We start from the raw sequence: 15,701 nt of genomic DNA, 5'->3' as shown, positions 1-15,701 counted from the left end.
AAACACTGGTGATCAGGATGCTCACAGAACTAGTTGATTTTAGTCACAAATTAGAGGAACATATGAAGGCTAAACTAACTGAAATGAAGGGAATTGCACAGGAAACCAATAGTGATGGAAAGGAAACTGGGACTCAAATCAAGGGAGTGGACCAGAAGGAAGGAAAAAATGACCAAACAGGAAAATATGAAGAAATAAGAATTCCAAAAAATGAGGAGAGGCTTAGGAACCTCCAGGACATCTTTAAACGCTCCAACATCCGAATTATAGGAGTACCAGAAGGGGGGAAAGGAACAGCCACCAGTGGAACACTTATTTGAACAAATAATAAAGGAGAATTTCCCCAATCTGGCAAAGGAAATAGACTTCCAGGAAATTTAGGAAGCTCAGAGAGTCCCAAAGAACTTGGACCCAAGAAGAAACACACCAAGGCACATCATAATTACATTAGCCAAGATTAACATGAAGGAGAGAATCCTAGAAGCAGCAAGAGATAAGGGGACAGTCACCTACAAAGGAGTTCCCATCAGACTGTCAGCTGATTTCTCAAAAGAGACCTTACAGGCAAGAAGGGGCTGGAAAGAGGTATTCCAAGTCATGAAATCCAAAGACCTACAACCAAGATTGCTCTATACAGCAAAGCTTTCATTTAGAATGGAAGGACAGATAAAGCGCTTCTCAGATAAGATCAAGTTCAAGGAGTTCATCATCACTAAGCCCTTATTATATGAAATGTTAAAGGGACTTATCTAACAAAAAGAAGATAAAAAAGATGAACAGTGAAAGGACAGCAAACTCACAATTATTAACAACCACACCTAAAACAAAAGCAAACTAAAAGGACAGCTAGATCAGGAGCAGAAACATAGAAATGAAGATCTCATGGAGGGTTAGCAACAGGGGAGTGGGAGGAGGAGCAGGGGGGAGAAGGTACAGAAAATAAGTAGCATAGATGGTAGGTAGAAAATAGATGGGGGGAGGGCAAGAATATTATGGGAAATATAGAATCTAAAGAACTTGAGACACATGGTCATAAACTAAAGGGGGGATGGTGGGGGAGGGGGTGTGCAGGGTGGAGGGGAATGAAGGGGGGAAATAGAACAACTGTAACAACATAATCAATAAAAAATAAATTTAAAAAATAAAATAAAATAAAAATTTTTTTTAAATAGAGAAAAAAACTTCATGAAAAAATGAAATCTGGAACAGAATTTTGAAAATTTTTGAACATGGGTTGACAGAAAAGGCAGTCACTTGGCAGAAACCACATGCCAAACAGAGAGAGGAAAAATAGAAAACAATAAATAGAGTTCATAATTTTCTGAATTAAAAAAGATTTTATATGGGTTTTTCTCTATATTTTCAGTGTTACCATGTTAATAAGTTGATATATATGTTTGGGTTGATATGCTTTATTGTTTTGGATAAATGCAATGTACGTTTAATTCTTTAAGTACAGTGTTAAAGAGAAACCAGGATGAGGTGTTGAATCTACTGAGTATGGTGCACTTTTAATTAACTTTTTACTATGGAGAATTTCAAATAAATACAAAAGCAGACAGTAGCATAATACACCTCTATGTATTTATCACCTACCTTCAACATAAAACTTATGGTCAACCTGTAGCCCCATCTACTGTTAGCTATTTTATTTTGAAGCACTCTTTTGCATACAATTTCATCCTTATAAATTTGGTATGTACCTCTAAAAGATAAAGTCTTTTTATAAAACATAATGATAATACCATCACATCACACTTAAAAAATGAATCAGTAGTGATCTTAATACCACCAAATATTTAGTAAATGTTCATATTTTCAGTTATCTTATAAAAATAATTTCAACAATTTTTAGTTTGACTAAATGAGAATCTAAATGAGATAATTAGTTCATATGGTTTTAAGAGTTCTAAAAAAGTTTCTCCATTTTTTTTTACCTTGCAATTTATTAAATAATTAAGCGGTTTGTCCTGTCCAGTTTCGCATGGTTTAATTTTTCACTGATTGCATCTTGTGGCATAGTTTAACATGTTTTTTTTTAAATTGTTGTTCAAATACAGTTGTCTCCATTTTTCTCCCACTACTTTGCCCCGTCCCATCCACCACCACCTCCCACCCTCAATCCTGCCCCCCTTTGGTTTTGTCCATGGGTCCTTTATACATGTTCCTTGACAACCTTTCCCTTCTTGCCTCTGTTATCCTCCTCTCCCTTTCCTTCTGGTTACTGTCAGTTTGTTCTTTATTTCAGTGTTTCTGGTTATATTTTGCTTACTTGTTTGTTTTGTTGATTAGGTTTCACTTACATGAGATCATATGGTATTTGTCTTTCACTGCCTGTATTATTTCACTTAACATATGCTTTTGTTCTTATATCCTCTTAATTTCTTGTAAATTGTTGGTTGGTCCTATAGTCATCTGTAATCTCTTTAATAGCTGAGTCCACATTCATTTTGAATCGGAAATGCTCAAAATAATCCAGGAGATTTTTTAAAAATCACGATTTACTAAGACATATGGACAAAGTGAAAGAGGGTAGGTTAGAAGGTGGGAGGTGGGGAGGGGTGGGGCCAGGGGGCATGGTGGGGTGAAAATGGAGAGAAAGGTACTTGAACAACAATAAAAAAAATTAGTTTATTATCATATTATTATATTGACATATTATCTTTTAAAAGCATCATAATATATTATGGTATTTGCTAAATCTTTTAAAATTTACTTATTTTTATACTGTATCTCAAAGTTAATTCCGTAAATACTACCTAATTATTTTTAAGATGCTTTAAAAGATTGAAAACAGTTTTCCCCTTGCAAACTGAGTTGGATAATTTAGAATTACTTTATAAGTTGGCTCTTTGCTTGCCTTCTTCATATTTGGCTTTAAGTATTTTACAGTTTCTTTTGGACTAGTTGGGGGGCAGAAGAGCATATGGTATGGGGAGGGCAAAAACTGTTATCAGTACATGACTTACAATAGATATGCAATAAATAGATATAACTGTTAGCCTTTAAGGGAAACCTAGTAATTCAAAGTAGCATGATATTACTGGATTTTTCTGATCTTCCTAGTTATAATAAAATTATTTTATTATTTTATACAGTGGAATTTATAATTGTTCTTATCTAATTTACCATTTTTACAGAAACAGCTGTAATACCTATTAATGGTTCACTTCGAACACCAAGGCGAGGTCAGAACAGGAGTGCACGGATAGCAAAACAACTAGAAAATGATACAAGAATTATTGAAGTTCTCTGTAAAGAACATGAATGTAATATAGATGAGGTAATTTAACTTCATTTCTTTAAAATAGTTAAAGTAAATTTAGATATAAGTTCTTTCTAACAATATATACATTTTTTGGTAATGAGCTTGCTTTTTGTAATTGGCGCCAACCCTTTTTCAATAGCAAAATGTTTAGAAAAATTTTAATTTTCATTCTCAGTTATTTTGATTTTAAAGAGATTAGCTGGGAGGGGGTAGGGCAAGAAAGGGAGGAAAAGTTACAGGGATTAAGAAACACAGTTGGTAGTTACAAAATAGGTGGGGACGTTAAGAATAATATAGGAAATGGAGAAGCTGAAGAATTTACATGCACGATCCATGGACGTGAACTAAAGGGGGGATTGCTGGAGGGACAGCAGGTAACAGGCAGAAGGGGACAAAGGGGAAAAAATTGGGACAACTGTAATAACACAGCAATAAAATATACTGAAAAAATAAAGAGAGTATCTCCCTCACTCTGGAATCATCGAAACATAAATCATTAAGGCAGTAGTTTTCAAATGTATTTGTTTTTTGATTCCTCTGTGATTACTGATACCCCTAATGTTTAATATACCCTGATAAAAAAAGTCCTAGTGTTTTGGGTTTAGTGATAAGTGATACCAGCATTAAATTTCTGTTCAGTCTTCTATAATTACTATCTTTCTAGATATTACCTCAGATATTAATGACTGGCAGAGAATACACATAATAATCCAGGAGTTGCTTATCTAGTTAATAGAATCTGGACTGTTGGAAGGATTCTGAAAAGAATAGATTCTTCCTCCTTTTAGTAATGAGTGAACAGGCTTCTAGAGCCTGATAGCTAGTTTTTAACAGTTTAAACTTTGGGACATCTGTTACCAGTGCTACTTTCACTATATCATGCTCCTTTCACTAATAGATTATTATGTTGTCCACAATTCACTACCAACAGATAGCTGTATGAAAAGCTGCATCTTTGAAATTTCTCTGTGAACTCTGGGAAAAAATGGGGGTATTATATCAAAAATCTAGTTTAAAAAGTATTAGAATGACTTATCAAGCTGTCAGGGTTTTAGCATAGTGGCTTTTGTTAATTTGAACAAATACATAGATATAAACATAGCTATAGATGTATCAACTATATACATACACACATATACACATGCATACATATGCACACTTAGTTTTTTAGAATCACAATTTATCTTTGCTAATAGCTGACAGATGCAGTTGAAAAAAATTTTTTTCTCCAGTCTTTCGCTTAGTCAGTTTTCTAATTCCTGGTTGTTAATTCTCCGAATTTCTGAACTACTTGTAAAATGTTATTTCAAAACTCAGGAATAAAATTTTTTTACTTTTAATTTTTACTCTTTGATATAATTTATAATCATTAATGTTTTTAAAGTATAGGTGATTAAGCAGACAACTGTGATTGAACAATAATAAAATGATTAAAAATTAAAAAAGTATAGGTGATTAAAAGCTTTGTTGGTAATTGACATTAATTGATACTTGATTATTTATACAGAATTTATTGGTTAGTTATATTTATAGTTATATAATTATTGGTTAGTCATACTAACTGATTAAGTAGAACTAGCCACATTGTAAATAATCTAGTTAACTGGGAATTAATTAGAAAACAAAACTAGCAAGTGTAATAGAAGCTTAATTCTTATAACTTACTTAGGAGGTAAAAGATAGAAACTGATATTAAATTATTTCCACTTTAGTAAATGTAGATTCTAAAATTGTAAAATAAAGTTAAATGAAACAAAGTAAGTTGTTTAAAATTCCATAACACTTTGCAAGTGTAGCATAGCCAGGAATATAACTCCAGGTTTTCTGAGTACAATATTCATTTTCCATGTTAAATGTAGGATGCTTTTGCATCAAATGGCATAATTCCAGAAAACATTTTTAGTTTTGAATTCAATTATTGGGTACTATTTTTGTGTGTGAAATTATTTTCTTACAAAAGCAGGTCATTATTCTAAATTTATGCTAAAATAATTGATGTGATATTCCCTAAGCTAAATACTAGATGACGTATGAAAAATCTAACATATGCTTTGGTGAGAAATTAAAGGCAGTGCAGAAAAGTGAAAAGAATTTTGGCTTTTATGTTAGGCAGATTGGGTTTAAATTCTAGCTTGCTACTTCTTAACTGCATAACTTTGGTCAAATTGCTTAATTTTTTTGAGCCTCCCATCTTTTCATTATTTGTGAAATGTGGAATGTTGAAGTTGGTTTCAATGGATTTTCTTCTTATAAATCCCATTTCTTTAAAAATTCCCAACTATATCTCCATTTTAAGACTTGAAATCTGCCTCACACAATTTTAAAAGTAAATATGTAATTGAATGAGGTTGAATGTAAGTCATTGATCAAATTGTCAGGTAATGCTTTTATTCTAGTGTTAATAGTGATGGAGATTGATTTTTTAAATTTTAATTGTCATGTAACTTTTATCTTTTTCAGGTGAAAAATGTTTATTTCAAAAATTTTATACCTTTTATGAATTCTCTTGGAATTGTATCTTCTAATGGACTTCCTGAGGTATCTGAAAGAGAACTTAATAAAATATTAATGTGTTTTGGGACTTTTGATAGGGTGGAATAATTATCTAAATTTGTTGAGATAATTTTACTATGTATTAAATATTGTTTGCCCAGGAAAAGGAATCTAAGTAGAATTGTGGTGAACCAGCTTTATACAGTAACAAGAAAACCTTTTGAATATGTACTCAAATGTATAAAAATAAGCAGTACTTTTGTAACTTACACTAGAAATTGTATTGTGCTGAAATTTTTCAAAAATTTATGTGTAGACTTTTGGATTTCTAAATTACATTAAATATTTAAATATAACTACTAAGAACTTGGGCAGCACATATACTAAATATTTAAACTAAATATGTCCAATCACATTTGACTCTTAATTTGCTTTGCTGCACATCCTTGTACATAGTATTGCCAACTAAGGCCATCAGCTTTATTGACATTACTATATTGCAGAGCATCTCTTTTGAGTATTTTTAAAAACTACTTAATTGAAAATAAATACAGTTGAAAGGACTATGATTATATTGCAAAAATGTTTTATCTCAGTGGTATGCCATCCATCCATTTCTTTTCACATTTTGCTTTAAATATTTTACTCTTCAAGGGAAGTAGAACTGAAAACTTATGTGATAAGGTAAAATATGTGGAGAAAAGGATGCTTTAGATAAATAATGAACGAGTACTCAGTGATAAAGCATCTGTTTTAGAAGCATCTGGTATTTAGTCACTAAGACCAAAAGATGTGAATTCAGATAGCTGAACTGCTGATTCTGTGACCTGAATTTGTAGCTAGTCCTTGAATAAATTAATCGGTTCATTCAACAACTATTATATTGAGCGCTTAATATGTGCCAGGCATTGTGCTAGATATCATTACAGAGATTGAACTCATAATTACTTTACTAAGATTCTAGAAGGAGACACAGACCAAGAGAACATTATAGGAGTCTACAAGAGTCTGGCAGAAGTATACACAGGGTGTTGTGATATCTCCAAGGAGGGCAGATAGGTTTTGTGGAAAATTGTTTGGAGGTGATGATTTCTGTGCTGAGTAAGCTTTCTGGAAAATAGCATTCTCAAGGGTTGGAAATTAAAGATTCAGACATATGGTGATATGAAATAGTTTGGTCTGTTCAGTGAACTCCAACTAGCTAAGATTGAGTTACAGAGCAAAAAAGTGGTAAGATGGGGTACTAGAGAGGCAAACAGGGGCCAAATGTTGTATTACTGAGTCTTGTTATCAAAAAATATGCTGTTCCCAATTCTAAAGAATGTTGGACGCTTGTAGTAATTTTTCTTCACCTAGCAAGGATTACAGTTTTAATAGAAATCTTAGGATAAACTTAACATTTTCCCCAGTATATTGCATATAGTACTAATACCTGCCAGTCAATAAATGATTGATAATTAGTGCCTCACTAAGCTAGGGCAGTAACAATTATTAAACTTAAACATGAATGACTGTTCTACCTAAAAAATTTATGGAGACAAACAAAAAGTTACATTTAACTCAGTTTCTTCTCCCATTCCTTTTAGAATGCCATTTTAGTACCTTCAGTTTGGATACACTTTTGCTTTAAAAGTCACAGCAGAAGGCATGCCAAATAGTTGTCTATTATGCATTGGTTTTCAAATTATGATTCAAAATTATGAAGCAGAACTGATAAAAGAATGCAGATTCTAGCAATTGAAAAAGTGTCTAAGATTGGGAATAAATCATACAAGTGTGTTAATTGGGCTAATTAATTGAGCTAATGCTCTTTCCTAAGATACTTAATTGAAGGAAGCTGGAGTGAACTAAAATATTTAGAAAAGATAGGCAGAATATATCAAGAGGATTTGTTACAATATTTGAAAAATATTTATTTTATATTTATAAGCATAGAAAATTAAAAGTGAAAAATGTATGGGATGTTTGGAGGATCTTGGCACTTAAGTGGGTATAATACCTATTTTTATCTTACAGTTCCATCTCAATACTAATTTGTGGCTTTGTGAATCTTGTCTACATAAAATTCTAATGGGGTGCATAAAATAGGATTAAAATTAGAGTTGAAAATTTGTAATTTTCTTTACTTATACATATGCCTTATTTATATTGCATGTCTTCTCAGTGTGTTATAAAATTAAGTGTATTGTACAAAAAATTTTTTAATTAAATCGAACTTCTGTTTCCTGAGAGATGTAATGACATGAAAGGATAATCATCAGTATTTTCTTCTTTTGAGGTGGAAAGTCTCTCTAAACAATATGAAGAAATTTACCTTAAAAACAAAGATCTAGATGCAAGATTATTTCTAGATCATGATAAAACTCTTCAGGCTGATCCTACAGACAGGTATCATATGTGGTATATTTTTGTTTAATATGTTTCTATAGGTCAGTTGTGATATAGATTGGTTAAATAGGTTTTTATTTAACTTAGTGACCTTTAAATATCATTTATAATAATTATTTCAGGTACCTTTATATAAAGCTATTAATAAGATAAACCATTCTAAGTATGTAATTTATTAACAAATAGAAATTTTTATGATACAGTGCCTTTACACAGATTGTAAATCAATTTTTTCTATTAAAACAAGTGAAAAAATATTCTTTGTATTATCTGTGTGAACATTAGTTTGCCTCCTGGTATGCACAAGCTTGTGTTGATTATTAATATTTTTTTAAAGTAATTTTTCTCTAGCCAAGTCAAAGCAGATAATAACTTTTATTTCCTTCATGCCTTTGGAATGTAGTTTAATTTTCACTTTATCTCACTAAGTCTTAGTTCTCTCATCTGTAAAATATAACCATTTACTCCAGAGTCACATGTATACTTTCTATACTTTGTACTATGTACATACATGCATATCGATGAGAGTACTTTGTACACTGTGAAGTGATAGAATAATGCTAGGTACTTGACTCCCAGTTCAGTTTATGGGGTTGGATATTTTTTCATAGAGCTAGGAAAGGATAAATTTGTATATATAAGAAAGCAGTCAAACCTAAGTTAGAAAAGTGGAAAATGAAGATGTTCAACAGCCAACTGAATATGTCATTCTTTTTATTTTTTGAAACTAAAAAAAAATTTCGTCCACTCCCTTCCATTTTCTCTGGTGAGTACCAATCTATTCTTTGTACCTAAGAGTTTGGATTTTTTTTTTATTTAAAATTTTTTTTAGTTTTTAATAAGATTTTACTTATTTCTTTTTAGAGACAGGGGAAGGAAGGGAGAAAGAGAGGGAGAGAAACATCAATGTGTGAGAGATACATTGATTGGTTGCCTTTTGCACACCCCCAGTTGAGGGCCTGGCAGGCAACCCAGGCATGTGCCCTGACTGAGAATTAAACCAGTGACCTTTTGGTTCGCAGGCCAGCACTCAATCCACTGAGCCACACCAGCCAGAGCTGGATTTTTTTAGATACTACATGTAAGAGAGGTCATACCTCATTTGCCTTTTTCTTTCTGACTTATTTCATTTAGTATAATGCTTCTGAGGTTACATTGGCAAGATTTTATTCTTTCTATGGTTGAATAATACTCCATTATGCAATAACATATATATTACAGGGTGAGACAAAAGTAGGTTTACAGTTGTATGTGAAAGGCAGAGTTTATTTTTTTAAATATTTATTTATTTTCAGAGAGAGGGGAAGGAAAGGAGAGAGGGAGAGAAATATCAATGTGTGGTTGCCTCTCATGTGTCCCCCACTGGAAACTGGCCCGCAACCTAGGCATGTGCCCTGACTGGGAATCGAACCTTGATCCTTTGCTTCACAGGCCCGCACTCAATCCACTGAGCTACACCAGCCAGGGCCAGAGTTTATTCTTATATTCTTATTTATTAATTAATGTGTCATTTTCCACATGAATACCAGTTAACATACTTTTGCCCCATCCTGTGTATATGTATATATTTTTTGTGTGTCTGTATAAAACAGTTTCTTTGTCATTCATCCACTAATGGAAAATTCATGTTTCCATATCTTAGCTGTTGTAAATACTGCAGTGAACATGATGGTTCAGGTATCTTTTCAGTAAATACCCTGTAGTGGAATTGTTGTATCTTATGGTAGCTCAATTTTAAATTTTTTGAGGAACTTCCATACTGTTTTCCATAATGCTTGCACCAGTTTACATTTCCACCAATAGTGTACAAGGGTTCGCTTTTCTCCACATCCTTATCAACACTTGTTATTTCTTATCTTTTTGATAATAGTCATTCTAACTGGTCTAAGGTGATAACTCAGTGTGGTTTTGATTTGCATTTCCCTAAAGACTAATGATATTAAGCATCATTTCATGTACCTGTTGGCTATCTATATGTCTTCTTTGGAAAAATATGTATTCATATTTGCTCTTTTTTTCAATTTGATCATGTTTTTTGCAATTGATTTCTTTTTATATTGTGAATATTAACCCTTTGAGATATTATTTGCAAGTATTTCTCTTATTTAGTTGGTTGCCTTTTTTCATTTTGTTGATGGCTTCCTTTGCTGTGCAGAAGCTTTTCAGTTCAATATACTACTCGTTTTTTTTGTTTTGTTTTATTGCCTTTGCTTTTGCTGTTAGATTAAAAATATTTCCAACATTGATATCAAAGAACTTATTGCCACTTCAAGGAGTTTTATGGTTTCAGGTCTTACATTCAAGTCTTTTGTCCATTTTGAGTTACTTTTTATATATAATATATGATAGTGGTCAAGTTTTATTTGTTTGTATGTTACTATTCAGTTTTGTCAGCATCATCTGTTAAAGAGACTGTCCTTTCCCTATTCTGAATTCTTGTGTTCCTGTCATAAATTAATTGACGATATATGTGTGAGTTTATTTTTGGGTCTCTGTTCTGTTTCATTGATATATGTGTCTGTTTTTTTCTAATTCCATACTATTTTAATTACTATAGCTTTATTTTTTCCTTTATTTTTACTTTTGACACTATTATTGATGTGTCCCCGTGTCTACTCCCATTTGCCTGCCACCACCTAGCCCCCTTCCTCCTTCCCTCTGGCTATCACCATACTGCTTTCTATAGGTGTTTTTTTTTTCTTTTTTAGCTTTTTGATGTAGTTTGTAGTCAGGAAGTGTGATGACTCCAGCTTTGTTCTTTTTTTTAAGCTTGCTTTGGCAATTTGGGTTCTTTTCTGGTTCCAAAGAAATTTTTATTTTTATTTTCTTAATTGCTTATTTCTATTTATTTTAAATTGTTTTCTTTGCTGGTTCTTGCATTCCATAGGCTTTGGTATTTTACATTTTGATTTTTGTTTTTCTCAAGGTATTTATAGCTTTTGATTTTTCTTTGATTCATTGGTTGTTCACTAACATGGTGTTTAATCTCCACATATTTGTGAGTTCTTCAGTTTTCTTCATGTAATTAATACATTTTATATGTTATCTATTAATATCATGTAGTTTTATACTAATGTGGTCAGAAAAGAAGATTGGTAGAAAAATGTTCAGTGTGCACTTGAGAAGAATGTGTGCTGTTGCTTTGGATGGAATGTTATTCAAATATCTGTTAACTCCATCTAGTCAAATATGTCAATTAAGGGCCATGTTTTCTTGCTGAGTTTTGGTCTGAATGAGTTTATCTAGTCATGTCAATGAGGTATTAGTGGGGTAATTGTAAGAAACTTTTCTACTCCTATTGTATTGTTGTCTATTTCTCCTTTCAGGTCTTTTAATATTTACTTTATATATTTAGGTGTTTTTATTTTGGGTGTAAATATTTAAAACTATGCCCTGGCTGGTGTGGCTCAGTGGATTAAGCATGGGCCTGGAAACCAAAGTGTTGCCAGTTTGATTCCCAGTCACGGCACATGCCTGGGTTGCAAACCAAGTCCCCAGTGGGGCACTCGAGAGTCAACTGCACATTGATGTTTCTCTCCCCCTTACTGTCTCTCTAAAAATAAATACATAAGATCTTTAAAAAATATTTTAAAATATTATAAATGTTTTATCTTCTAATCGGAATAACCCCCTTATCATTATATGTTGCACCTTTTTTTATGTTTCTGAGATAGAAACTTAATGTGAATCATCCTGTATACCAATTATTTTTCTTTTAGATGAATGTAATTTTTAAAATGAACACCCAAAGAGAATTGTTGACATACAATTAGTCCCTTGAACAATTCAGGGTTAGAAGTGCCAATTGCCTATGCAAAATCCTTGTATATCTTTAAGTTGTCCCAGTGCATATGTAGATTCCAGACTGTGTATTGAAAATACTGTTGATTGTTAAACAAGACAGGTTTGAACTGCCTGGGTCCATGGTATAAGAGAATAATCCAAGTTCAAGTTAATTGTAATTGGTTTACTCAATAGTGATTCACTGTCTTTTTTTTTAGCTTTTCACCTGCTTTACTTTATTGGTTTATTTTTTTAAAGATTTTATTTATTTATTTTAGAGAGAAGGGAAGGGAAGGAGATAGAGAGGGAGAGAAACATTGATGTGCTAGAGGAACATCTTGATCAGTTACCTCTCTCACACCCCCAACCAGGGACCTGGCCCGAAACCTGGGCATGTGCCCTGATCATGTGCAAACTGGCAAGCTTTCAGTTTGCTGGACGATGCTCAGCCCACTGAGCCATGACAGCCAGGCTTGTTTTTTTTTTTTTAAGTTAATACAAAAGTGTATTCTCTTGAACTGTCATGTAGAGTCTTCAAGTAAGAACGATTGAGAGTAATTACAAAAAAATGTTGAATCACCATAAGTATGGTTAATATTATGTCTTTAACATGAAATATTTGTATAAGTAACTGAAAAAACTTTCAATTTGGAAGTTAAACACAAGTAAAATACTTCTAATTTTTTAGTTAAGTGAAGATAAAGATTTTGGAAGACAAATGATTAGAAAACTTGAGCTTTGATATTTTTTGATATTGCATAACTTGATCAATAATGCCATTGAACATCTAACTTTGTTGAGAAAACATCTAACTTTCACTTTCAAAAAATTCTTAATGATTGGTGTACCTGTTTGTCATAAACCTAGTGGAAAGAAAACCAACTTAAAAATAATAGTGAAAACACATAATTTTATTTTTGTAGCTTTTGGGTTATCTTTCTGATCACTTCTATTATAGGTTTATTTTGTGTGATGTTATGAGGCAACAGAATGATTTATACTTCTTTTTTTGACTCATAAAGTACAAAGTGTAAATTTTAGTCTAAATGACTTTGCCTTTCATTATCTAGTTTTGAAATGCAGAGAACACCACGAAGATGTAACCCTGATGAAGAGTTAAATGTGATTCTTCCCCAGACTCCAGTAAGGTATGATTTTTCTTACTTTTCATTTTTATTATAATTGTTTATTCAGTACTTTATAGGGCTTTGGATTTGTTTATTTATTTCATTGTATGTCTGTATGTATGTGTCATAAATTGAGTATATCAAGTGCTCTTTATGTTGCAGGCATTTAGTTCTGTGTGTCATTAAGGAATATAACCTAGAATGGGAATGTGTTCCATCTTAGTAAATAAAAAAGTAAAAAATGCATCCCCATTTGGTTTGTATACAACCTAGAAGGATTAGAACTATTTTTAATATTGTTATCCTCACTTACTTCCTACATCTAATCTGTTATCAAGTCTTGTTGAATTTACCCCTAACCTATTTCTTGAGTCCATCTTCTTTTCTCAATTCCTACCCTTCCCACCCTTATCCAACTTGGCTTTTGCTTTTTTTTTTTTCCTGTAGACTTACTATCTGTGCTCACTGCTGCTACTCTCATCATAGTTCCTTTCTCTCCACTACCAAATCTGTTTTTCAGAGAGCACACAGGATAATATTATAGAAATGTAATTCATATCCTGCTCCCCCTGCCATTAAATCTTCTGATTGTCTCCTATTGCAATTAAAATACAGTGCAAATTTCTTAACAATGCCTGTAAGACCTTATATGATCTAGCTTCTGTTGCCTCTCCAGCTCATTTTGTTTTCCTCTTCTTTATGTAATTAGCCAGTTTTCCGAACTCTCAACCTCTTCTTTTGTGCCTGGGGACCTTTGCACTTACTATTCCCTTTTCTTGAAACTTTTCTTTCTATGAATTAACAACTGCTACTCTTCCCTTAGGTTCAGCACAAATAGTACTTTTTAAAAGATTTGTTTCTCTGAAGTATTTTATCTTTTATTCCTTCTCATAGCATCTTTTTTAATTCCTTCACAGTGTGTATCATAATTTATAGTTGTAAAACCATTTGTGTGTTTTCTTGTTTTGCTAATAACGATAATAGTCTTTAGGTTGCATACCACATGGGTTATGGCTTTTATGGTCAGCATGCAATAATTAGGACCAAGAATAATACTTGGTATATAGTAGGCAATTAAATGACTGTATAGACATATAAAAATAGATTTTTGTATAAGTATAGTAATAGACTTAAAACAAGTTAATGATTGTCTCGATACCCCAAGGCTACATGTTTAATCCCCAGTCAGGACATATACAAGAATCAACCAATGAGTGAATAAATAAGTGGAACAACAAATTGATGTTTCTTTCCCTATCTCTCTCTTTCACTTTCCCCTTCTTTCTAAAATATCAAAAAAAAAAAAAAACAAACCAAGTTAATAAGATGGCACAGAAAGGACTTTTCGAAGTGATGTTTGAACTGAATTTTGAATACGTAGGAGTCTGTATCATAGGACATTGTCATTTTAGTGGGTGGGAACAACATATTCAAAGGGATAAAAAGAGGAAACAATAAAATGTGTCTGAGGAACTATCAGCAGCTCCATACTGAATGGGAAAATGACATGGCAGGAGAGGAGGGTGGGAACTAGATTATGAAGGGCCTTCCTTATATACCATACTTAAAAGTTTTGACTTCAGCTTGTGCACAATATAGTTTGTTCCTATAAATGGGTGTTAAATGGGGGTAAAGATAAAATCTGACTTGGTGTTTGAAGCTTTACGTGGTATTAGTTTGTGATGGGGTGGATGGTGAAGTGAACATGATGAGAAGTACGGAGTTCTGTCAATCTGTCACAATGGCTCTTAACCAGGGGTACAAATTAGAATAACCTGAGGACTTTTTTCAAATTACATATTCTTAGATCCTTCTACCATAAACACAGTGAGTCAAATCTCTGGACTGCTGTATTACAGTAATTCATTTGAGAGATGGTGAAGATCTGAACCAAGAGATAAACAGTGGGAATGAAGGAGCAAGAACCGGTTTGACAAATATTTGATGAATTCATATTTAGAATATGATTCTTGAGGCCTTTGTGGGAAATGAAGAAGATGTATAGTAAATAGTAGAATGTTACAGATTTGGGAATAATCAGGGAGAGTTAAAACCCAAAAAATAGTTGAGGTTGCCTGAGTTAGGGTGTATAATGGCAAGAACACATGACTAAGGGATGAACCAGAAAGAATGCTTTATTTGAAGACTAGATAGAAGTTAGATTAAATAGAATGACGGGTATGATTGGGAGCTCATAGAGTGAAGGCAAAAAAGCCAAGGTGGGGAAGGAGTTTCAGGAAGGAGCAGGTGTTGAAGAAGGCCAAGTATGTACTCCACCAAAGTCAAGTATAAGAACAAATGAGAAAGATATTTGATTTAGCAATTTGTGGCTTTAGTCATTGGAGTTTAAGTAGATTACTGGATATATAAATCATAAAAGCAAAGTATTTGAAAGGTGAGGAAGTGTAGATTTCAGTTTAGAGATGCTTGACTTAGAACACTGAATGCATTTTACTAAATAATATTAAAGACCCTTTTATCCATAAATATTCTATAGTTCTTTGCATCATCAAGTAGTGCCTACAGCAGTAATGTACTGCTACTCTAAAATTGGAACATAATTATTTACTATATACCCCATACATAAAATTATAGTATTAAAGAGAGCTTAAGATATTGACATAATTTTTTGCTTTAACAGT

General features: G+C 32.5%; 1 protein-coding gene across 4 annotated transcripts in view; it reads left to right on the top strand.

Moving 5' to 3' along the window:
* The window catches only part of RB1 (RB transcriptional corepressor 1), a 315,901-nt gene that overhangs the window by 155,325 nt on the left and 144,875 nt on the right, over nt 1–15,701 (top strand). For all 4 annotated transcript variants that reach the window (XM_053665401.1, XM_053665400.1, XM_037152038.2 and 1 more), the window contains 4 exons: nt 3,141–3,283; nt 5,729–5,806; nt 8,040–8,149; nt 13,003–13,080. In XM_053665401.1, the coding sequence (XP_053521376.1) occupies nt 3,141–3,283; nt 5,729–5,806; nt 8,040–8,149; nt 13,003–13,080 (409 nt within the window). The remainder of the gene's footprint in view (nt 1–3,140; nt 3,284–5,728; nt 5,807–8,039; nt 8,150–13,002; nt 13,081–15,701) is intronic.

This window comes from Artibeus jamaicensis, unplaced genomic scaffold (genome assembly GCF_021234435.1).
Source record: "Artibeus jamaicensis isolate MK-2021 breed Jamaican fruit bat unplaced genomic scaffold, CSHL_Jam_final contig_414, whole genome shotgun sequence".
NCBI lineage: Eukaryota > Metazoa > Chordata > Mammalia > Chiroptera > Phyllostomidae > Artibeus > Artibeus jamaicensis.
The sequence above is the reverse complement of the archived record's forward strand: the minus strand, read 5'-3'. Positions and strand labels throughout refer to the sequence as shown.